Genomic DNA, 25,125 nt, shown 5'->3' with positions numbered 1-25,125 from the left:
GTGGTTCAGGCAGTGCCAGTTGCTAATGGCGCCTTAAAAACAGGGCTTGGAAGTTCGTTTGTATGCAGGGGTGGCAAGTCAATCTCTTTCCACAGGTGCTGCCGCTTGTAGGCTTTGGCTGCTGACTCCTTCTCCCCCTTCGGTCCACCCTCTGTCCTTTTTCCAGCTTAGTTTGGTTACTCAGCTCTGCTGCATTCTCAGGCTGAGGCCTGACCACCACCCCTATGTTTTTCTCTCATACACCATCTTAGTCTTGTGGATCCTGTTGACATGGATGAGGACCAAGGGGCTGATGGTACTTGAGGTGGCTGAGGTTATATAGGAAAGTGGTCATCTTTGTTTGTTTGCTTGCTTAGGGTATGGGGAGTGAATTATTTACAGTGGTGCCTCGCTAGACGAATTTAATTCGTTCCACGGGTCTTTTCTTATAACGAAAAATTCGTCTAGCGAATCCCATAGGAATGCATCGAATTTTTTTTTGAATTTTTTTTGCCCATAGGAACGCATTAATTGAATTTCAATGCATTCCTATGGGAAACCGTGATTCGCTAGACGAATTTTTCATAAAACGCATTCGTCTAGCGAGGCAACCTCCGCTCGAAAAATCCTTTCGTTAAGCGGAAATTTCGTTAAGCAGGGCATTCGTTAAGCGAGGCACCACTGTATATGAATCTGTGAAGAAATGAAAATAATATGCCTGGCAAAAGGTTTAAATTAAATGAAGAACAAGCAGGACTGCAGTTGAAGTATTCATTATTGTTACTGAGTATTCTGTTTATAGTTATTTATTTGTAATATTTATTCTAGCGAAGTAACAGTGCAATGCATTTAATAATTTCATATTAGGTGCCCTTTTGAGAATTAATCTTTTAATGCTGTTTCTTCAGATGCTTGTGACAATGTAAACTGTGCATGGTTTGTATGAACTATTAAAAATTAATGAAGGAAAAATTAAAAATAAAGAAAAAAGATTAATATAGCACTTAATAATAAAAAAGCCTTTAAGCAGTTTACATAAAATTATATAAAATATTCATACAGATGTAATCAACAGACCTAAAAGAAAACAAGTAGATTTAAGAAAACTTACACAATATACATAAAACAAACCATTTAAAAAACTAATGTACATAATAAAATTACATGTATAAATTGGTTTTCCTAAACCAGAAATGTTTTTAGCTGGAATCAGAAGCACCACAACCAAGGCAACAGCCTCTTATTAATAGACAGGGAGTGTCAGAGAATAGATAATGCCACACAATCAGTTGAGAATAAATCAGAACCTGATAGTGATAATAGAATCCTAACTCTTACTGCCATTCTCAAGCCTCCACCCAGGGCTGGCTCAACATGAGGCAAAGTGATGTAACTGCCACAGGTGGAATTTGCTAGAGGCACCTGTATCAACTCCCTGGCTATTTCTTCTGAACTCACTGGCACAAGACAGAGCTGTGTGCGCCTTGTGGCCTGCCCTACATGCTCATAACAGACCCGTTGCCCTCAAGTGTGGTTGGCATAAGGCATAAGGCTACCAGATTTTTCCAATGAATCTGAGGACACTTTTCAACTTCAGTAGGAATGATAGGATTTTTTCAGGGGACTGATTTGTAAATCCGGGGACTGTCCCCGGGAAACGGGGACATCTGGTAAACTTAGGTTGGCAACACTATCACGTTACCTGAAATAAGATTAAACTGTGCGTCAAGTCAGACACTTTGCCCTTCGCTTCAAGCAGCAGAGCTCTTAGGGGGGTCTTACTCCATCTTTCCCCGTGACTTGCCTCTTAGAAAATCTTGTTAGCTCTGACATTTTGCCAAAGTGTTTATACCATAGTTCCTAAGTACTCATTGTTGATGCCCTTCTCATTTCTTAGGAGGAGAGGAGGTGTATTTATGAAGGAAATGGGAATGAGACCACTGTGGGGTTGTCATCTGTAGAGATCAGCGGTGGGGAACCTCGGGACTGTGGATTACGTTCTAGGCATTTCTTGTCTGGTCCTTGGAATACACCTTAATGGTTTTCCTTCACCCCTACACACACGTTTTCACCTGGCTGGAATGTGTCCCTATGTTCTGATAATGCTTCTTGCTTGTCTAGATGGAGGAGAGAGGTATGTGCTGGTAGAAGCTAGCCTACTGGACACAGGTAAAAATTATATTTGCTGCTCCGCCCACTTTTTCCTTTGGCTGCACTTGCCATCAGCGCGTGGACCCCTAAAGGACTCATTCCAGATAAGCAAAAGGACTTGAGAAAGGCTTGGATCAGGGCCAGTGAGAGGTGTAGCTTGCAGAGAGGGCATGATCTAGGGAGAGACCTGAGGAAAGGCATGGCACTGAATCTCTCTACTCCTGAGCTGCATCAGCTGCCTTTAGGCCTGTGGATCCTAGTTTGCCATTACAGTGGAACCTTGGTTCCCCGAATGGCTTGGTTGCCAAACAAATCGGCTCCCGAACGCTGCAAACCTGGAAGAAAGTTTTATGGTTTGCAAATGTTTTTCGGAAGTCAAACGTCCAACATGGCTTCCGCTTGAGTGCAGGAAGCTCCTGCTACCAATCGAAAGCCGTGCCTTGGTTTTCGAATGGTTTTGAGAGTCGAACGGACTCCCGGAACGGGTTAAGTTCGAGAACCAAGGTACCACTCTATATGTGCAAACACACAAACCAGCTTGTGGATGAAGAGTCTGTTGCCCCAACTGCACTATACATTTAAAACACTGTGATACCACTTCAAACTGTCATGCCCCCCCCAAGTCTCCTGGGAACTGTAGTTTGTTAAGGGTGCTGAGAGTTTATAGGAGTTCCCTGCTCCCTTCACAGAGCTGCAATTCACAATCTATTTTCCCATTGAGCTCTGGGAATTGTAGCTGGCAGGATTCTCCTAACAACTCACAGCACCCTTAGCTAACTACAGTGCCCAGGATTCTTTGAGGGAAGCCATGTCGGTTTAAAACTGTATGATACTCCTTTAAATGCACAGTGCAGATTGGGCCTGTATTTGTGTGTACGCACACCTGCTCCCTGCTACCCAAAGAAGATTGTAAGATTGATGATTGTGCAAACTGGCTCCAAAGCTGTGGGTGAAACCTCAGTGGTATGCAGCTAAGCACCATGTCATTATACCATTGGTCATCCCTCAACAGTAATTCACTTTAGTCTGTTAAAGTCAAGAGGAGACAGCGGCCTGGCGTTCCCACAAGATGTGGTAAGGAGAGAGTCCGAGCATTAGCGTGAAGCCCTATTTTATGAGGGTTGCTATGGTGACCAGGTTCTAGTTATCTGCTTAAACAACTTCATGTATGATTAATGTTAATTACTCATTTTGCATGGTTGACTCCCCGCCCCCACCCCGCTGCTGAATTGGCCTGCTGTTGCCTTTGATCTGGTTAGTAATACAATGTGGTTCAATAGTTAGACAAGTGATCAGTTTGCCAATGCTGAGAGGAGACAGAATCGGGTTGCAGAGAGGTCATAGTTTCTTTATCTTCCTAAACACTCAGAAGGTCACATAGAGTTTAACTGCATTTGGTAGGGTGGAAATGTGTGCGGTAAGGCCCAAGTGAAGAGAACAATGTTCTGAGGTCAAAATGCAGATAAAGAACTTGTAGAATGAGGAGTAATGTGCGTGTGTATGTTCGTGTGTACTCCTTTTGCAGGGATAAAGCTCCAAAGAATATTTCAAATGCTCATCGCGTCACATCCTTTCCCTTGCATTCCATTTGGATATACTTATGAACCAATCCTATTGAAACTGACCTCCAATGGTACTACATTTGAACTGTAGATCTCTCTGTTCTTTGAGCCCTGCCTCTCAGATTGAGCTGTCATCATTCATGTAAACAGGAATTTCTGGATTTTCAAATTTGAGAATCAATGAAAAGTAATTTTTTTAAAAAAATAATTTTTATTAAATTTTCACTTTAAACAAAAAACAATAAATTCCAACATATATCAATCAATCTCATTCCCCTCCGCTCTGCCGAGCTTATGACTTCCTTCCCTCCCGCCATCCGGTTTTCCCTTTTCCAGTCTATATCTCACAGTTTCGTCTTATTAAATCAAGTCCACGTCGTAGGATTTATTTCAATCCCGCTAGTGTCTTCAAGCTTCTACAGTTATTATTAATATAGTCAATGAATTTACTGCAGTCTCTTTGGAATTTTAATTCGTCCTGGTTTCGGACTCTGCAGGTCAGTTTTGCCAGTTCTGCATAATCCATCATCTTTGTCTGCTACTCCTCCTGTATTTTCCACTTTTGGGCTAATAATATTCTCGCCGCAGTTGTTACATACATAAATAATATTTGATCTACCTTTGCTATTTCCTCTCCCATCAAGCCCAGCAAAAAAGCTTTCGGCTTTTTGGGAAAGGTATATTTAAACATCTTTTTCAACTCATTGTAAATCAATTCCCAAAATGCTTTAACCTTGGCACATGACCACCACATATGGTAACAGTCTCCATCCTTATCTTTACATTTCCAACATGTTCTCTTGCTCATCCCATACATTTGAGCCAACTTGACCGGTGTTAGGTACCACCTATACATCATTTTCATTATGCTTTCTTTCAAGGTAAGACATGCTGTGAATTTTAAACTTTCATTCCATAATCTTAACCGTGCATCATACTCGATATTGTGCTCAAAATCCATTGCCCATTTTATCATAACTTCTTTCGTCAATTCATCCTTTGTAAACCATTCCAATAAAAAGTTGTACATTTTAGATAATAATTTACTTCTTCATTCCAACACTTTGATTCGAAATCTAGATTTTTTTATCTTCAAATCCTACTTTCTTGTCACACAAAAACACATCATTTACTTGATGATATTGCAACCAACCTGTAAAGACATCTTCAATTTGGTCATACGGCTTTAATTTACAACCCCTATCAGTTTTCATTAAGATCTCTTCATAAGTGGCCCATCTCCCTTCCATATTCAACTTCTTTACCGTTAGTACTTCCACAGGTGATATCCACTGATTCCACTATGGTGTTTTCCTTTTCAACAGATTTTTATTCCTTTCCCAAACTTTTTATAAATATCGTCTTATCACATGGTTTGTAAAACCTCTATGCACCTTAACTTTGTCATACCAAAGATAAGAGGGCCAACCAAATCTGTTGTCATATCCTTCCAAATTTAATAAGTCTGTATTTTCCAATATAATCCACCCTTTCAACCCATAGAGACAGATGCCTCATAATAGAGTTTCAAGTCTGGCACAGAGAATCCACCTCTTTCTTTCTTATCTATCAACAGTTTAAATTTCATCCTTGGATTTCCCCCCTGCCAGATAAATCTTGAAAGTACCTTTTGCCACTCTTTGAATTGTCCTGTTCCCTTAATTATTGGAATTGTTTGGAATAAAAATAACATCTTAGGTAATATATTCATTTTTATCACTCATATTCTACCCCAAAATGACAACTTTAATCTATTCCGTATTTCTAAATCCCTCTTAATCTCCTTCCACACCAGTTGGTAATTATCATTAAATAAATTGATATTTTTTACTGTGAGCCAAATTCCCAAATATTTTGTTTTCTTTACCACCATAATTCTTGACCCTTGTTGCAATTCTTCTATGTCAGCTTTAGTCATATTTTAAACCACCATTTTAGTCTTAATTTTATTCGATTTAAATCCTGCTACCGTAATTGCCCAAATCAATGAAAAGTAATTCATGAGAGTAAATACTTTCCTGCTTGGGTCAAAGAAATTGAGTCAATGGAAAAGTATTTGAATACTTTATGGACTTTGCTGCTGTAAATTGATAGGTCACATCTACAATATTCATTTAAATCATATTTTCACCAGTTTAGCAAACATGGCTTCCCTCAAGGAATCATGGGAACTGTAGTTTCACCCTCACAGAGCTACAGTTCCTAGCATCCTTAACAAATCACAGTTCCTAGGGGAGTCATATGGCCATGTCGCTTAAATATGACTTAAATGTGTAGTGTGAGTAATGCATGAACAGGGCTTCTCTCTGAGATGTATTTCCCTCCCCAGCTGTAAAATGGAGATGGTCATTGTGGGTTTTCTTATAGAGTTTACGGACAATCTCTCTGTTAATTAATGAGAAACACTTTGAATGTTTGGGAGGTGGGGTGGGGAAGTGCTGTATAAGCAATTGTTGTAAAGCAGCACACGCCTGGCTCTTAAGGAATTACCTTTATACCCTGCAAATGCCTGAAAGAGAGAGAGAGAGAGAAGAAGCTCAATCAATACCCTGGTTGAGATGAATGAATTTTATATAAGCTAATGGAAACCCCACTGGAAGTTGTCTTAGAGGATTTTTGCTTAAGTGCGTTGTGGATTTGACTGTGTCAGATGTGCGAGAATTTGCCGAACGAAACATTCATAGGAAACTGCCTTATGTTGAATCAGACCACTGGTTACTCTATCTCACTATTGTCTACACTGACTGGTAGCAGCTTTCCTGGGTTTCAGGTCAGGGTCTCTCCCAGCCCAACCTGGAGGTGCTGGGAATTGAAGCTGGGACCTTCTGCATGTAAAACAGAAGCTCAACACTGGGCTACGACCCTTCCCCTTATAAAAGGTTCCTGCGATCAACAAGTAATTTACTAATCAGAGTCCCCAGGACAGAGGATAGGGTGGAAATCTGCCCAAATCAGTAGAGATTGCCAAATTGCCTGGCATTAATTCATAAGTAGCAGGTGTCAAAAATGAGGTAGCTACCAGTATTTTTTAAAAAAACTTAACGGAAAATATATTGGCTCCCTCATTTATCACCTTTTGTAGCAAACATACTTTGGAATGTGTCATATCTCATTGACACTCAGAGATTCAATGCTTTCCCTTCTCATCTAGATAACTGCCAAGCCCACAAAGTTTATAGGGAGGCTGCTGAGTTAATGTTGCTGGGTGATAATCCACTTCAGTTTCAGAAACATGAAGTACTGCTGAGATATATTTCCAGTTGGTTTATTCTCAGCACTCAGGGGGATAGGATACTATTTCAGTTTCTCTAATGAAGGCCAGAAAATGAAAGGCAGAGCATCAGGTTAAATTATGCCTAAATGAAGGGCTAGACCCCCAGAGGAAATCAAGCTTCTGCGGGACAGTATCCCACCATTAATCCTACAAAATGCTACATCTAATGTTAATTCTTTAAAGCTAAACTGTCGAAAGATCTGCAGATCCACCCAGTGCTTTAAACAGTGATCATTTCAGCATTAACATTTCATGCTCATAGGGAGTTGTTGCTACACAAGCAGTTGCATTGGTGCAATTTAATAGTATGCATTATGCACAATGCAAGTGGTTGGCCTGGCAGGACGTGAGCCTTGATGTGTTTTGTATATACTATCCCTTTAATACCCCTTTCCCTTTGTGGTCATTGGCAGTATGTTGCCATTGGGATGCAATCCTCTACAGTACCTAATAATGACAACTTCATTGCTGAAGCTCTCTCCCACTAAGGTAGGTATATGATGTTGCCTCAGCACATGACTGAAGCTGTGTCCTGCTGAGGTAGAAAGATGTTGTTCCAGCAGGGAGCTGAAGTCAACTGAAACATTGTGGGCTAATGAGACCTGTACTGTGACTGTGGCTCCACCGCCCTAAAGGAGCTGGTTGGGTTTTCAAAAGGCAGTCTGTTGATTTATTTGAAGGTGGAGACATGGAAGGTACTGCAGGAGACTCCTTCTCTGAGTCTGAGGGTGGTGGTAGAAGTGCGTCCTCTTGTTGGGAGGGACCTGGATATGGTACTGGCAGTTCTCCCCCTATGAAAGTGACCTGAACTTCATCTGAGTCCTCTGCCATGCCCTGCAAGGTCCCAAGGTCAGCAGTCATGACACCAACAGGCCCTGGGGAGCCACTTTGGGGAGGCACTGGTAGTCAGAAGCGAGAGTTTTGGGCCAGTGGTCAGACTCAGTACATGACAATATCACATGCTTCATGAAGTCAGAACTAACTTCCCTCCCCAATGTTTGATTTCAAAAGGATTTAAGACATTCAACTTTATTTATCTAGATGGGCTTTGAGTGGCTTTGTATTTTAATGGACATATGGTTCATAGGTTCATTACGCCAGCAGTTTTGTTTTGTGTTGTGTAAAAGAAAGGATATGCACACATACATCACATATATAAGAGAATGCATGATGTGGAAAGCTCTTCAAGTTGCATTATCGCCCTCCCCCGCTTTTTTTTTTACAAGGAATTGATGGTGTGAATTGGGCCCTCTTATAATTCTTTTGGTTTGGTTCAGACACAGTTAACCCAGTTAATTTCTGTTGCACCAGGAATGAGTTGTGTGCTCCCTCTCCCTGTTGTATCGCTTGTACACCTTAATTTAATACTTCCTGATTTGCTAATCCACAGTTTCTCATGATGTGCAAATCAGCTGCGGTTGAAGCATACTCTGTGAATTAGGATACCAAATTATAGTTTGATTCTGGCCTGGTTTGTAGGGAATGCTAAATCTTGATTTGGATGTCACAGGAAACTGTGAATTAAAAAACTAAAAAGATGACTCACAAGAGAGGGGAGAAGGGAGAGCATGGACACATGACTTATCCAAAGTCCAACAAATCATTACTTCTGAACTTGACCCCATATGGAGGGGGACTTACTCTGTTATCACAGTTGAAGTGGGTTTATGATCTGACCCATTGTCTTTCAGCCTACACCTCCCTCCCAAGAAAGAAAAAAAGATGAAATATTATATTATATTGCTGAGCATAAATAATCTAGTAATTAAGCAAAACACACACACACACAAGCAACCTTAATAATCACTAGCAAGCAATCACCATTCAATTAAAGAATAATTACATGGCTATTTGTACCCTGCAAAACAAGGCATTACTAAAATCAGTAACACAATCAATATTTTCACTGCAACAGGATGTGGTAGTGATGGACCTTTCAACCTGTGCTGATTAAATTGCCATCAGATTGTTTCCTAGTTAAATCCCCACATGTTTATTTGTCTTGATTAATATGTAAATTTACATCTGATTCTAGTAACTTTAAAAGTAGAGCCTTGGCCTCCATCAGGAAAGCTATGTTTTCAGCCATTTGCATACAAACTGCTTCTAAAAGTTTGTCTTTTAAGTTTGCAAAACATCAATTTTAGACTATCACATGACAGTCTACTCTCGTATCATTTTGGCCAGATTGGACTTCCAGTGAAGTTCACTTCCCCTCCTGTAAGGTATATGCATACATGGCTCAATTTCACACTAAACCATGGTTTGTGAAGCCATATTTTTAGAACCTAAAACCATACTATTGGCTTCCAAATGTACTGGCAAGACACAGTTTTGACGTGCTTGTGAAGTTTCTGTTTCTTTTTTTTTCCCTGTGCTGCCCGGCATGCCATAATATAGAGCTGCTTACTCATTTCAATCTTCTCTGGGGTTCATGTGGTTTCTGCAGAGTTGGAGCTACTATGGTTTGTCAATTAACCCACTGCATAAAACCATGCACTCCTTCCAAGCTTGGTTTCCAGTTTTGTTTCACAGGTCAATTGTAAGACATGCTTCAGGTCAATATCTTCTTTAGCCATGACTTGCACTGATGGTTGAAGTGAGCTCCTGTAAATCCAGAAGGGTAGGAACTGTTACTGCCACCTTTTCTCCCCCACTCATAGTGCTTAACTGTTTGCTCCCTGTCACAGGGAGAAGTGGATGGTAGAACATAGATGTCATATACAGCAGTGTGCAAAGGGTGCCGTAATGGGGTAAAACCTGCCTTCCTCAAGAGATGCTGGAGTTACGTGGAAAGGGGGCTATTTGTTCTTACAGGATCCTCATAGTTAGTTAAGACTATTGCAAGGAGAAGACCAGTGGAAAACCTGTGGCCCCCCAGAAGTGGTTGAACTCTAGAGACAAGATCAATAGTCACCGGTGATGGGAGCTCTGGCTCAACACAACCTGGCTCAAGTTTCTTTCTGCCACTCCATTTGTTCCATTGTGGTGATACCCAGCTTATCACTTCCTCATGACCCAATACTTAAGGTGCTTAGTTAGTGTGCATTGATGGCTGTGTGTAAAACTGCACACTTAGTAAGTATGATGTTGCAGTGATGTGAAAAACAAGTGATATTGTCATTCGGTTGCTGCTGCACAAGAGCAGGTCTCCAAAGCCGAGGACTGTTGTGCAATAAAATGTATTGATCTATACAGCACAGTTTTTTTATTGTGTTTTGCTGCATTGTATTGCATAGGACTCCCCAGAGTATATTTTTAAAATGCACTGACTATGGGACTTAAAAAATTAATCTAGATAAAAAGGACAAGGTTTATAGGCCTAAAGTAGTAAACTCAAGAATGATTTTAGGATGTGATATGTGTGTGTGTATCTGAAGTCTAGACAGATGTATAATAAAACAAATATGCACTCTTTGTGGAAGTATGAATACAGTAATGGCACCTCTGTGCAATAGTACCAGAGATTTCTAACATTTAACCACTTGAGTGTGTCTCCTTTTGATAAAGAGCTTTGCTACTGCAAGCTTGATGGAGTGAAATTTAACTTTCGTTTCTTTGCGAACAAGGGAAATCATTTTTGAGAGAAATGGTTCTTGCTATGAACCTCTCATTCATTGTTGCTGGTTGGCTGTATAACACAAAGTTTGTCAAAAAGCTTCTTTACTCATCTAGATGGAATGGAGTTCTCTCTACGAAATAAGAGGAGGGGGAATGTCCAATTCGTGTTCTGTTTAGTGAGTACTAAAGGCTCCAGGTGCTTTTGCACACGAATATTTCACTCACTGGGAAGTTGAAATGTGGGCTTTGTAGTTTTATATATGATTTAACAATTAGGCTGCAATCCTATTCACACTTATCTGGGATTTAGTTCCATTGCACTCAGTGAAGCTTCTAGGTGTACATGCATAAGCTCTTAATAATTCTGCCAGATGCATATTTGGCTCACAGTTGATCTGCAGGAAAGCTTGGGTTCTAAGTGTCTGCCTGTTTGGGTGGCAGGTCTAATTGGAAATCTAGCTTGATGACCCAAGTCTTCTTGTTTTGTATCACTTGCCCTGCATATCACAATTAGTGGCCAGGTTACAGTGTTTGTGTCCCATTTATTTGTGCCTCTGGGACGCAACCAGTGTTCTGTGTCTGGCAGCACGAGGACCGTTGGACTAGTGGGTGGCAGAAATTAAAGGCTGCACAACAAAGGAATCCAGTGCAACAGCTGTGCTAGCAGAAGCTTTTTTTGCAAGAGACGATTCTTGTTATGCAATCCATCGTGCAACCACCATTAGTAATGAACTTGCCTTTCCCCTTGTGCAAGAAGTATACTGCTAAGTGACTTCAACTTAGTGCTACATTGGATACAGCCCCTTCCCTTGTTGTTATATGCTTGGGTTGGATTACGTTTCTCATCCTGAGAGCCGTATTCCCTCATGGGGAACCATTTAGGGGAAGTGCACCAGAGGTAGGCCAGGGCTAGAGGCAAAAGTGGGCAAATTGATGCACGTGCTAAAGTAAGAGCTTTCTACACATAGGCCCTTCCGTCCAGGCATCAACATTATCTTCATAGTTCAAGAACACACTCAGGCTAGGCAACAGCAGACGAGGGTGCAAAGCAAGGCTGGTGAGGTGTGTGACATGGTGAGAAGGGTGGGGAGGGGTTGTGACCCAGGGAGAGTCTCAAAAGCCAGATACAGAGACCTGGAGGTCCTGAGGTTCTCCACTTCTGTTATACACAATATATTATATTTGTTTAAACCAGGCACCCCCAAACTGTGGCCCTCCAGATGTTTTGGCCTACAACTCCCATGATCCCTAGCTAACAGGACCAGTGGTCGGGGAAGATGGGAATTGTAGTCCAAAACATCTGAAGAGCCGAAGTTTGGGGATGCCTGGTTTAAACCTTGTACTTCAGTTGAGAAGTCCCATTGCTTGTAAAACAGGAATGCTTGAAGTGGGTTGGTCTGTTAGGGGTGGGGATTCCTGGAGTGTATTCAGATCTGCTGTCCTCCCCTATTTTAAAGACATTATAGGGGATAGTGCAGCATAAGCATGTGGTCTATTCATGGACAAGAAGCACCAGGTCCTAACCTTTTGTTTCTGTGAGTAGGAGAGAGAGAGAGAGAGAGAGAGAGAGAGAGAGAGAGAGAGAGAGAGAGAGAGAGAGAGAGAGAGAGAGAGAGAGAGAGAGCTGTCCAGAGGGGCGGGGCAACTCAGTCAGATGTGTGGGGTGTAAATAGTAAAATTATTATTATGGAATAGAATTTCCCTGTTTTCATTGCAGAAATGTTGGAGGATATGTCAAAGTTCAGAAAAGCAGATCGCCCCCAACACTTGTTTAAGGGCCACTGGCAGAATGGGTTACCGAAAGAGTTAAGGCTGAAGGAGCTGGTTTTGAATACAGCCAAGGCCCTCTATGCTATTCAGGACCTTAAAAAATCAATGCAGAGTGCATTACTATGCAAATCCTTTTGACAAAAGAGCTCTGAAAAGTTCATTTTCACTTTTGTTTCAACAGTTCACGACCAGGAAGACCCCCCAAGCGCTCTCTGGGGGTTGCAATACAAGAGAACACGCGCCTACTGCCCCACGGAGTACCAGGCATCTTATCACCAGGACTTATCTCCCCAACAGGTAATAAAATCCATTGGATGATCAGCTCTGTCTCTCCGTACTGCACAGCGGTTGAAATAAACTAATATTGATCTAACTGCCTTGTCCTTCAGGGCTTTTCAAGCTTTACCAGAGGTTACGCTATTGGATTTTTTGAGCATTCATGAAAAACCCCGTGTGGTGTTGCTGTGCTGACTAAAACCTAATGGATTTGCGATTTAGTTCTTCATTAATCGTAATTTCCTTAAAGGGAAAGTGCCATTAGATACTTGGCTATGTGATACAGGCGGAGGCAGGGTGGGATGTTGCTCTCCTAAGGGCCTCATAGGCTGGATGAATACCTTCTCTTAAGTGTAGTGGGGTGGGAAAAATTATTCTTTCTCCTGCCCTGTCGAAGCCACACGGAAGCCAACCGCCCAGTGCTGGATTACCAAATAGGCAGAGTAGGCACCGGCCTATGGGGCCTTTTAAATAATACTGGTTTGGTCTTGAAAGAAAATTACAACCAAGCTTTCTTAGTTCAAAGGCTATCCCACTAGAGTGTGTGCATGAGAAACCTCCAGAAACGAAGCTTTCTATGCGTTGGTGTGTCGCACGTTCCTGCCAACTCCAGATTCTAATAGAATATTTGTGAGTACAGTGGTAACTCAGTTTATGAACACAATTGGTTCCAGAAGTCTGTTCATAAACTGAAGCGTTCATAAACTGAAGAGAACTTTCCCATGAAAAGTAATAGAAAGTGGATTAATCTGTTCCAGACGGGTCCGCGGAGTACTTAAACTGAAGCGTTCATAAACTGAAGCGAACTTTCCCATGGAAAGTAATGGAAAGTGGATTAATCTGTTCCAGACGGGTCTGCGGAGTACTCAACCTGAAGCGTACTTAACCCGAAGCATGGGTGTAATTGGTTCCGGAAGTCTGTTCATAAACTGAAGCGTTCATAAACTGAAGTGAACTTTCCCATTGAAAGCAATGGAAAGTGGATTAATCTGTTCCAGACAGTCTGCGGAGTACTTAAACTGAAGTGTTCATAAACTGAAGCAAACTTTCCCATGGAAAGTAGATTAATCCGTTCCAGACGGGTCCACGGAGTACTCAACCTGAAGCATACTTAACCCGAAGCATAGGTGTAATTGGTTCCGGAAGTCTGTTCATAAACTGAAGCGTTCATAAACTGAAGCAAATTTTCCCATTGAAGGTAATGGAAAGTGAATTAATCCGTTCCACATGGGTTCGTAAACTGAAATTCGTAAACCGAGGTGTTCGTAAACTGAGGTTCCACTGTACTAGGAGATAATTTGCAAGGGGGGAGGGGAGAAAGATTTCGACTGCCTAGGGGCCTCCACAGGGTTTAATCTGGTGCTGCAACCATGATCAAAGAGGACCTTCATGCATGGTGATAGCTGTGGGTAGCACTAGTAATGTTTCCTGTGGCAGACCATGCAAGATGTAGAAATCATACACATGTGCACATAATGCCTTTGAACATCTGGGTAGGCAGTGCTAGGAGGGCTATCACAGAGGTGGGTAACAGGATCCAGCCATGGGCTAAGTTTGACCCATTTTCGACAATGACAGGCGACCCATTTTTGCTGTCCTGGTTTGAAATCAAACTATGTTGGCAAGCACATTGCCTGGAAAGCCCCGACAAACAGCTGAACATTCGATTGGGTCTTGCAGTGTGCTGTGCCTGCAGTGCTTCACAAGGCCTGACAACCAGCTGATTATTGGTGGGGCACGATGCACAGGGCACTGTAAGATCCAGTGATCAGATGACATCAGGTAGGGGACAGGTGAGCAGGGCTTAGCCAAAATGCCCTTCCATTAGCTGGCTGCTAATTAATTAGGTCCTTAGTCTGGGGGTTCAACCACCACTGGGTATCATGTACAAGAGGGCAAAGACTTGTTCTCTGTTGCCCCAGAGGGAATGCCTGCATCTACAGGATGGTAGATTTCACTTGAATATTACGAGATACCTCAGCCCCCATTATGCACTATGTGTTTAAAACAGCATCATACCACTTCAAGCATTTGTGACTTCCCCACAAAGAATCCTAAGAACTGTTGTTTGCTACAAGTGCTGAGAATTGTCAGGAGTTCCCTATTCCCGTCAGAGAGCTACAATTCCCAGAGGGATTTTTTTTTAAGGAAACTGTAGCTCTGTGAGAGAAACATCAGTGTAGCTCAGCGATTTCCCACAGCTGTAATGTACGGTGTTGTTTGAAGACAAAGCAAAGCGAAGGACCTAATACCACAGTGTATACCAGTGCCATTATTGTGACTCAGATAAAATGTCGTGCAATGTTGTGAACATGCTTTTTGGGCAAAACCCTTCTTCAGACTTTGAGTTTTGTACAAATGCATATTCATCTCAACTTTTACTGGAAGTTACCGTGTGGTCAAACTCTTCCTGAGTAGTGTAGATTGATGGTTGAAGATCTCAGTTTTTTTGTCTGCAGGGAGTTGTGGCATGTTTGTGTACCATTCCAACATACAACAACCCTCCCCCCAATGTAGTATGAAGTCGTATAGTCCAGGATCTTGTGATGATTGATATGTTTGGACTTAAGTAAAGCTTGAAAGAGAAATGGGATACCACCATTTTGCCCTGCTTAGATATCCCACCCCTGCTGGCTAGCGCCTGCGGATAGAATGCTGAACTATTGGAAGAACTGGACTGACTCAGTTTGAACATTCTCCTTGGTTTGACCATTCTCCATTGGCAGATGTGAAGGAAATGTAAAATCACTTCCAATATGCGTTTATTAAAAGGGCAGAAAACGGGACTGGTTGTCAAAGATATTTCACAGCTGCCATGTAATGACTGAGTTAAATTACCCCATGGCTGGCGGCTAATTAAAGGTGCAGGACACACACACACACACACACACACACACACACAGAGAGAGAGAGAGAGAGAGAGAGAGAGAGAGAGAGAGAGAGAGAGAGAGAGAGAGCGCTATGGGAAACACTAGTGTTAATGCTGTTAATGCAACAAATGCGTGAAACAGGGCATTGTATGTATGCTCACCTTTAAACATCTAAGTGTACGCATCAGGGAGACAGGATTTGGTCAGTATTCCCATGCTACCTGCCCCAAAGTGGAGACGATTAAAAGCAGCAGCTTCATGTGGCAGGCAAGACACATACAGTACCATCTTAGCCATCTATGATACAAAATGTGAAGCAAACTGTACTCCTTTAAAACGACAGTTTCATCCACTGTCTCTGTGAAGACTTGTTCTCGGTGACAAAAATTCTGCTGCGAATTACTTTGATGTTTGTGGCTAATAAATTAATATGATTAAGTTAATGAGCAGCACAAATGTTGCCAAACTCCACAAAGTCCATCTTTTGATTCCTGCTCTCTACCCTGTTTCTCATATTTTAAGACATACCCATAAAATAAGCCATAGCAGGATTTTTAAGCATTCAAGGAATATAAGCCATACCCCGAAAATAAGACATAGTGATAGGCGCAGCAGCAATGCCGGCCGCGGCAGGAGGAGGAGGAAAAAAATAAGACATCCCTTGAAAATAAGTCATAGTGTGTTTTTTTGAGGAAAAAATAAATATAAGACATGTCTTATAATATGAGAAACACGGTACATTTGCAGTCCTGCCTTTCCCCCTGTGGTGAGAGGATCGTTGCTTCCTACGCACTGTCACTGTGATAAATGGCAGATCCCACAGTACCCTGTGTTCCATCTGGTGTGCCCTCAAACTAATCCAAAATGAGAAGTATTTTATACAGATCGCACGCTCATGAGTGATGCCTTGCAGGGATCGTAGGAAGATCTGATTATTTTTAGTTTTAAACTTTCCTCTGATAACAAAGTCGTTCAAGAATAGTATCTAGGTCTGCAAGCTGTAATAGTTAAATTGATCAACTGAAGCTAAATTGGAGTGGGCAGATTTTTGATCTGTGGGGCTGCGAGTTAAGGGAATTCACAAGGTATGTTGATTGTGCTACAGCACCTGAAAATACTGCCTTTCTCCCAAATTTTTAAGTATCTCTTTTCTCACAAGACTTCTGTCTCTTTCTCTCTCACACCCTCTCCTGCCCACCCTTCCTTAAACATCTTGTTCCTTTCTTTAAACATTGAGCCTGTGGATTTGGTCTTTTAAACATATTTATTGCAAAACTCCTAATCCTTGAGGTGATCGTTGCTGCTGTTTTTACTTTTAATGCAATTACTGAATAGCTAGTCATAGTCGTTGCTGCTGCTGCTACCAGGTATTACTTAAGACCCCATGTCATCCATGATGTTACCTGCATGGTGGTAGGTAGCGGAGAAGCTGATTGCATAAGCTGAAACCGATCCCACAACACATCACAAACTGGCACTGCATGCTTCATTTGGAACTACAACTGCAGAGTCAAGGTCACCCGAAATCAAGCAGCTTTATCCCCAAAGTATATAGCCACTTGGACACAGCTCCATAGGCTGCTTCCCTACAGTGGGAGGCTGTAACCTCCAGACCATCTAAAATAACTCTGCTGGCTGACGACTAGAGGATGCAATGCAAGCTGTGAAATGATCATTTTTTGCACCCCACATTGCCTCATGGTAGGCATGAATATGTACACTAACCAGTGTTTGGTTGGCTTCCGAGCAAGGCATGTACAAGTTGTGCTAGAGTCTCTGTCCAGCTTTTTTCATAGCCTGAAGCTCCCCAGAATACAGTGTTGGAGAGGATGCTTTGGAATCATGTCAACTGCTTAGCAAAACCAGGGCTTTGACAGGTATCAGCTTTCTCTGCAGTAAAATCCTCCAGTCAGAGAAATATTTAAAGGACAAAGAAAAACAGTAATGTTCCCCATAGCTTCTGTATCCCAGAGCAACCACTGCCTCAAAAACTTAAAGACTTGGTTGACACTTGACATTAGATTTATGGGGACTGATGCACTTAAGACAGGGTGATATTAAAATTCATTTTGAAAGCATGACAATTGTAATAGTAGTGTTCCACATTATGGAAGGAGATGTGGAAGTTATAGGTTGCTCATTTATTTATTTATTGTATTTCCAAGGCAGTAACACTCCTGCTAGTTTGTGGTCTGTTATTGCATTGGGATGTGGGCTTAAGGATTGCCTTGGTATCTAGACTAGAAGATAAAAGAGAGTCATGTTTTATCATAAAAAATCTTAAGTGGTAATGGCAGCTCTTAGAATAACTTGACTGATAGTGAAACCCCCCTTTAGTTCATACAATTGAGAGGAACAAAGTTGGCGTTTATTTGCTTTTGACATAAGAAAAGCAAGCCATCATGCTTTTTAAGATGTACAGAATCCCAAATTAGATAAATATTTGCTTTACAGCATAGCATTTAATGTTATGTTTGCCATAATTTGCTGCTATTTTGACAGGCCACAAATAAGAAGTTAGTCTAACACTCCATAAAAATGCAATAAATTAGATACTACTTCCCCAGGAAATAATTATTCCACGTATTTATGAATTGTGCAGGGATCTGCAGTTAAGTATCAGAGCTATTCATTTTCTCAGTCAGACTTAAGTAACCAAAAGATGGAGGTGGTAATGGTGGGTTTTTTTGGATGGGTGGTGGGGTTTGCATCATCCAGATTTTTGTGCATACAGTGGTACCTCTAGTTACGAACTTAATTTGTTCTGGAGGTCCGTTCCTAACCTGAAACTGTTCTTAACTAGAGGCGTGCTTTCGCTAATGGGGCCTCTTGCTGCCGCTGCGCCACTGGCACACGATTTCCATTCTCATCCTGGGGCAAAGTTCTCAACTCGAGGTAACTCTTCCAGGGTAGTGGAGTTTGTAACCTGAAGTGTTTGTAACCTGAGGTGTTTGTAACTTGAGGTACCATTGTATTAGAAATGACCCTGAAATCTTGTTCATGGGATAGGATTTTAGAGACCCCAGAGCAAGAATTGGAGGCCATTTTCAGTCCAAGGTCCACATTCTCTTCTAGGTAACCTTCTGGGGGCCAAATGCCTGTGGTGGGTGGAGTCAGAGGAAAAATTGGACAGAGCAAATAACAGCAAAGTAACCTTTCTACAGTAGGCTAGTTTCTAGAGGCACTCACATGCCCTTCTCTATCCTTCATCCAGGCAAGCAAGAAGGATTATCAGAATTCATGAACGCATACTAGCTAGGCAAAAACATTCAAGGGAAGGTGCGAAGGAGGGCATTGGGAGATGTGCTCTGGGGAGATGGGGTGTGACTGGGAAAGCTTGTTTGGCCTGAGAGCCAGATAGAGAGACCTAAGATTTCCCATACCTGGCTAGATTCCTAATCTACTCGTAGGCTCCCTTCGTAATTCTACATTTCCATGTTATAGCCACTTTTGCCTTCTTTGAACACATCTCTTCATATGAAGTGGAGGTTGGCCCATATGGGGAAATGGGGCACTGTCCCAACAACATCAGCCTCCCTCAACCAGTGCCAATCCCCTCCTGCCTGCCTTCTTATTTGTAACGAGTCTATTGGCTGACTGTCTGTCAGAGTCCTCCCCCTTAGTCTCTGTGCCTTGCAAGGCAGAAGGGCAGCACTGGGCACAAAAATAAGATGCAGGTTGTAATATGTGCCTGTTAATACCAGTCACATAAATAAAAGCTGTTATCAAAATATTATATTGCAAACAGGGTTTTAAAAATTATAATGAATTAACAATAATGAAAATACAGCTCGGAGAAACAGACCAGGAAAGAGAGAACAACTTCTTCTGAAAGAACTAGACGATACCCTTTCTGGAATTCTTTAGCATGTTGAAAGAGTATTTTTTGCACTGACTTATTAAATTAGGCAAGGTCACCTTTTCATTTTATTAACAGATTAGGTTTGGACTTTGATTCTAAAAAAATATGGCTAAATCGTTCAGGAACCTATGTCAAATAGAAAATAGGCTGAAACAATGTTGAATCAATTTAAGGTGGCTTAAACCTTCGGTGTTGTTGTTTTTACCAGAGGATGATTTGTTAAAGCATGGAGACAGTGCTTTAATTTGTGATGATGTAATTCAAGGCTTGATTAGGTGGGCTTTTCAGATAAAGATGGAAAACAGAAAAATAGTTCTGAGTTAGCCTCTTTTCTCATACTGACTACTACCCTCAAAAGCAGAGAGTGGTATACACCAATAATAAGCCAAGTATGGATGCCTATGAAGCCAAAATGTCACCATTTTGTATCATCAGGGAGGTATCATCAGGTTTGGAGGAACCCCAAGGTTTGTAGTAGGGAAGCCCAGACAGCCCAGTGAGGACCAAAGGTGCTCAGTTGCTATAAAATGCTGAAGACCTGTTGGTAGTCATTGGCTACCTTTGGCAGTGTTAAATCTATGCCCCATTGCTCATTATTTTCATGGTTAAATAGTTTCATTGAATAATAATAATAATAATAATAATAATAATAATAATAATAATAGTTTATTATTTATACCCTGCCCATCTGGCTGGGTTTCCCCAGCCACTCTGGGCGGCTCACAACAGAATTAATGATAACGATAATAATAAAGGTGATAAAACATCAGACATTAAAAACATCCCTAAATAACCTGCCTTTCTTCCACTGTGCAGTTCACATGATAGCACACCTAGTTTCAGGTTGTGCTTGTGTAACTATTTTTGATATGATTCTTAATGTTCTTTTATATGCCAGTGGTTATTACTGTCTCCAAAGGGACTCACGGCTAAGGCAGTGACAGAGACAAGTAATATAAACACATAAACCATTAGCTGTTTTGTCTAAATAAAAGGTTCTTCTTACATTACTAAAATCATTATCACATAGTGACATATGAGCACCACCAAATGCTCAGCTGTAGCTAAACAATTTGACTCTTAAATTGGGTCTTGTTGGGTCTAGCTCTGTCTTCTCCACCTCAGCCTCTTCAAATAAGTGCCAGAATGGTAATTGCTGGTTCTTATAAAAACAAAACAAAACAACACAACCACCACCACCCATAAACAAATATTAAGGAGGCAGAGTACTTGCAGAGTCACCCATTCTATCCAGCCTTATTTCCCATCCTTCTCACCAGATCTCTTGTACAAGTTGAAGGGATCTGTTCTGAGCTACTAGTCTTACTAAATGGGCAACTTCTCTCTCTTGTCACCATTTCCCTTATTTTTATGAAATAATCTTTAGAATATTATTGAGAAGTGGTGTGTTGGAGCAAGCAACTAAGCTAGACGAGGAAGGGCCATAGTTTAGTAGCTAGAGTGCCTGTCTTGCATGCAGGAAGTCACTAGTATCCCCAGGAAGGGTTGGGAGAGACTCCAATCCTGACTCATATCCTGGAGAGCTACTGCCAGCCAGTGTAGACAGTACTGAACTAGATGGGCCAATGGTCTGACTTGGGCTACAACAGTGATCAATCCCCTCTAGTTCAGTTCCTCTAGACTGTGACCATCTAAACCAACCTTAAGAGAGCAAAATGCAGTAACTGTGTTCCAGGGAGAAGGTTCATATAGTAGTAAAGAAGCTGTTTCTAATATGCGGGAATGGGCTGTGTTCCACTATCATTTACATCTCAATAGTTCTGCACACATATGCAGCAAAGGTTCCTTTTTTGCAATGCATCGCACACCCTCGGTGCTCAGCCGAGTGCAATTGACTTGGCCTTGGCAATCATGGAGCAGGTGACTCGATTATGCTGAAATCAGGCAGAAAATGTCCTCTTCTGGCTACTCAAGTGAATCAGTCAAATTATCAAGTGGCAAAACCAATCTTAGGCCTTGGGCCATTGGATCTGCCACTTCCTATAAGTCAAGCCTGCATTTTAGTGTGAAATTGTTTTCTTTCTTTTCTTTAAAAACAAAACACTTTCATTTATTATGCTTATTTCAGCTAATCTGTTTAGCAAATATGAATTCATCACCCCCCAGGAGTCACTTCAGATGTACAATCTTCTCTGGAAGCTGTACTGAAATATCAGAGGGCCTGTCGCTGCCAATTTAGTGAGTGTCCAACCTAGGGATGACCTAAATAGGGAGAACAGAATTTCAGTGGTTTGTGTTGGATTTGGTTCGTTTTAGGACTTTATTTTATATTGCCCTTTGTAAAAGGCTAAAAAATGGAGAGAGGAGATAAGGGGTGAAAATGGTATAATTCCGAGAGGGGGTATACAACAACTCATATTTTATTTATACACAGCTCAATTCTAACAACGCCTACTCGTAAGTAAGTCCGATTGAATTCAGTGAGGCTTACTCCCAGGTAAGTGGGGTTAGGATCTCCAGCCTTGTTTAGTTGTTGGCATCTATATAGTGCTTTCTAGTCAGTGAATTCAAGGCAGCTTGCCATTTAAATTAATGGCCTGCTATGCGGGTGGCGCTGTGGGTTAAACCACAGAACCTAGGGCTTGCCGATCAGAAGGTCGGCAGTTCGAATCCCTGCGACAGAGTGAGCTCCCGTTGCTCGGTCCCTGCTCCTGCCAACCTAGCAGTTCGAAAGCACATCAAAGTGCAAATGGATAAATAGGTACTGCTCCGGCGGGAAGGTAAACAGCGTTTCCGTGTGTTGCTCTGGTGCGCAAGAAGCAGCTTAGTCATGCTGGCCACATGACCTGGAAGCTGTACACCGGCTCCCTCAGCCAATAACGCGAGATGAGCGCCGCAACCCCAGAGTCAGTCACGACTGGGCCTAATGGTTAGGGGTCCCTTTACCTTTACCTATCTCATAGATGGGAATTAAAATAATAATAAAAACCATGAGTGGAACGATTATGAGGAAAAATGAACAAAGTGAAGTCTCAGCACCTACAGAATGATGCATCATTGTGGTGACAGCCCATGTGTGTAGTTCTGAATAGGTGAGGAGTCCAATGGGAGTTGGTCACGTCACACCCAGGCCAATGGAGGGGGCTCACTGTCTCTTGTTTGCCCATGATGTAGTCATCTCGATGGATCTTCACACAAGTAGGATAGCTGCTGTGGGTGGCAGTTCTGGGAAGGTGGGAGCAAAACAGCAGCTGGTCTCAGCAAAGCACATAGTGTAGGTGCTGCTATTTCACTCGTAACCAGGTGGAGAGGGGAAGCCAGATGCCAGACTGTTAGAGCAAGCCTTGCTGTCTCAGCTGCCCCTCTGATGTGGCCAGGTTGAGAGGCTGCTGGCGGAGGGAGGCAGTTCTCACTTTGAAGAACCTTTCTGTTATTAATGGTGGGCTTTGAAGGACTTGTCCTCATGCCTGTAATGTTCATAGTGAGTAGTGAGAGGAGGGAAAGAAATCAGGCATCTGCAGCGGCTGAGTGACTTACACATGCAGTGGATCCTAAGCCTAGGATTTAAGGGAGTTTCAGCAAGCCAAGGGAGGTAACTGCAGGGAAACCAACCAGAAAAGCAAAGCAATATCTAACCCAGGCATCCCCAAACTTCGGCCCTCCAGATGTTTTTGACTACAATTCCCATCTTCCCCAACCAGTGGTCCTGTTAGCTAGGGATCATGGGAGTTGTGGGCCAAAACATCTGGAGGGCCGCAGTTTGGGGATGCCTGATCTAACCAAAGATACTCATAGGTCATGTGATACTCTCTGACCTATTAGCATACTTCAAGTTTAGACTTGCCACAGCCTTGTCCTCTTACCCCAGCTTGACACAAGCTCACCCTGACAGTTCTTAAGAAGGATGATGGGGGTGGGGGTAGAAACCCAACAGCATCTGGAAGACACCAGATTGAGGATAGAGGAAAGTTTCAGAAAGGTGAAAAAAGGAGGCTGGTAGGATTCAGCTGCTGCACAACAGAACCCAGTGGAAGAGGCCTTTGCTCCTGGTTCAACCACTTCTGGATGCGTCTCTCAAAGCCCCCCACTTCCACTAAATATTTGTTAATCCCATGGCTCTGAGAAGCAAAGGTTGCTGTTGTTGACGCGAGCCAGCCATTGCTCTGAAAGAGCGGGTGTACCTGAAACAGTAACCGTGGCTTTCCACTCTATTATTAAATTAACTGCATAGGGATTGCTCCCCCTCCCCATTTCCTCCTGTGAGTTGATGCATAAATGACATAATTTACCCTCCAATAAATCTGACATCAGATCAGGCCATGGCGCAATGTACACATACCCAGCAGTCCCATGACAGATTATTTTTGATTGCTTCAGGAGTTTACAACAGCTTGAAACCATTCAAATTTAAAGACATCATTGAAATTTTAGTGTTCCTAACTCATGCAACAAGCAGACATAGGCCAGCCAGAGGTTTTCTGGAACAGTTGCTGTTAGGTGGTGTCATTCAGGAGAAGGGGTCTGGATCTATGAGTGTCAACAATTCCAGATTCTCCTCTAGCAAACCTCAAATTATGCGATTGGAATACAGTATTCAAATGAGATCTATAAACAATAAGTACTTACTGCTCAGTACCACTCTCAGTAGAATAACATTAATAGGGTATCAAAGTCTTATGTTCCAGCTATGCTTTTCCAGCCTGGAATGGCAAAGTGGCCAACCGCAGGACATTGAGTGTATAGAGCAGGTCTTGGATAGTAGAATAGCTTACAACTGGGAACTGCAGCAAACTGTTGCCATATATTAATTTATTTAACAAAATTTATATAACGGATGATTGCAAAACAGCAAGCTCTATGCTTTCTACCACAATATAAAATAAAACATTAAAATTACCTGTAAAAAATAGTTAAATAGGGTATTTAAAACTATTAAAAAGAAAATTAAAATCAACACTAGCTAAAAGAAGAAGAAGAAATAAGTTACACATGTAACTTCTATATGTCTGGATAGGCATTCTTGAGCAAAAACATTTAAACAGGGGCCACATTCTCTTCCAAAGGCCACATTCCACAGGTATTTCTGAATCTGTATATTGGCTTTGACACAAAGAGTTCTTACTAGAGCTGTGTGCAAGTGGCTTCCCAGAATTCTCCACCTTACCTGTGGAAATGGAGGATAAGGCCATCAATGGGTACTAGCTGAGCCATTGGGCTGAGCTGTACCTCCATGGTCAGGGGTGGTATTGCTTCTGAATATCAGTTGTTAGAACCCACAGGAGGAGAGAGTGCTCTTTTGCTCAGGTCCTGCTTACGGTAAGAGTTTCCCACAAGCATCTGGTTGGCCAATGTGAGACCAGGGTGCTGGACTAGATGAGTCATTGGTCTGATCCAGTAGGTTCTTCTCATGTTATTGTGCTGGAGAAACTGGGAAGAGTCATGCTGGAGGTGGAGGAACGTTTTGCCAAAGTTCTTCAGCAGGCAGATAACTTATCCAACCATTTATTGGAGGTAGGGCTCACCATTACTAGTGACAGTGGCATAACTTATTTTGTCTCTTTTTGATGGTATCTTTTGTTTGTTTCCCACAGCAAGTGGGAGTAGCAGTGACTGTGTTGGCATCCTGCACCAGAACCTAGTGTCACCCCAGGGTAATGTGGTGGTGGTGGTAAATGACAACTTATACCAAAAAATGTTGGAAAATATTCAGGGAAAACTCTGCAAAGTGGCCTTACTTTTTTAAAGGAGTGGTGGTAGAAGAAAGGAAAAATCTCAGAAGCTTTCTAAGAAAAATAAATAAATAGTATTCTGAGAAATTCAGCTCAACGCTAGAACTTCCCACCATATACCTTATGGGTG

The 25,125-nt window shown here is 42.0% G+C and overlaps 1 protein-coding gene across 4 annotated transcripts in view; it reads left to right on the top strand.

Moving 5' to 3' along the window:
- Nucleotides 1-25,125, top strand: part of DACH2 (dachshund family transcription factor 2) — a 303,182-nt gene that overhangs the window by 140,772 nt on the left and 137,285 nt on the right. For all 4 annotated transcript variants that reach the window (XM_035113844.3, XM_060270328.2, XM_035113842.3 and 1 more), the window contains exon 2: nucleotides 12,479-12,594. In XM_035113844.3, the coding sequence (XP_034969735.1) occupies nucleotides 12,479-12,594 (116 nt within the window). The remainder of the gene's footprint in view (nucleotides 1-12,478; nucleotides 12,595-25,125) is intronic.

The sequence above is a fragment of the Zootoca vivipara genome, chromosome Z2 (assembly GCF_965207765.1).
Source record: "Zootoca vivipara chromosome Z2, rZooViv2.hap1.1, whole genome shotgun sequence".
Classification (NCBI taxonomy): Eukaryota; Metazoa; Chordata; class Lepidosauria; order Squamata; family Lacertidae; genus Zootoca; species Zootoca vivipara.
Note: the sequence above shows the minus strand (reverse complement) of the source record. Positions and strands in the feature narration are given on the sequence as shown.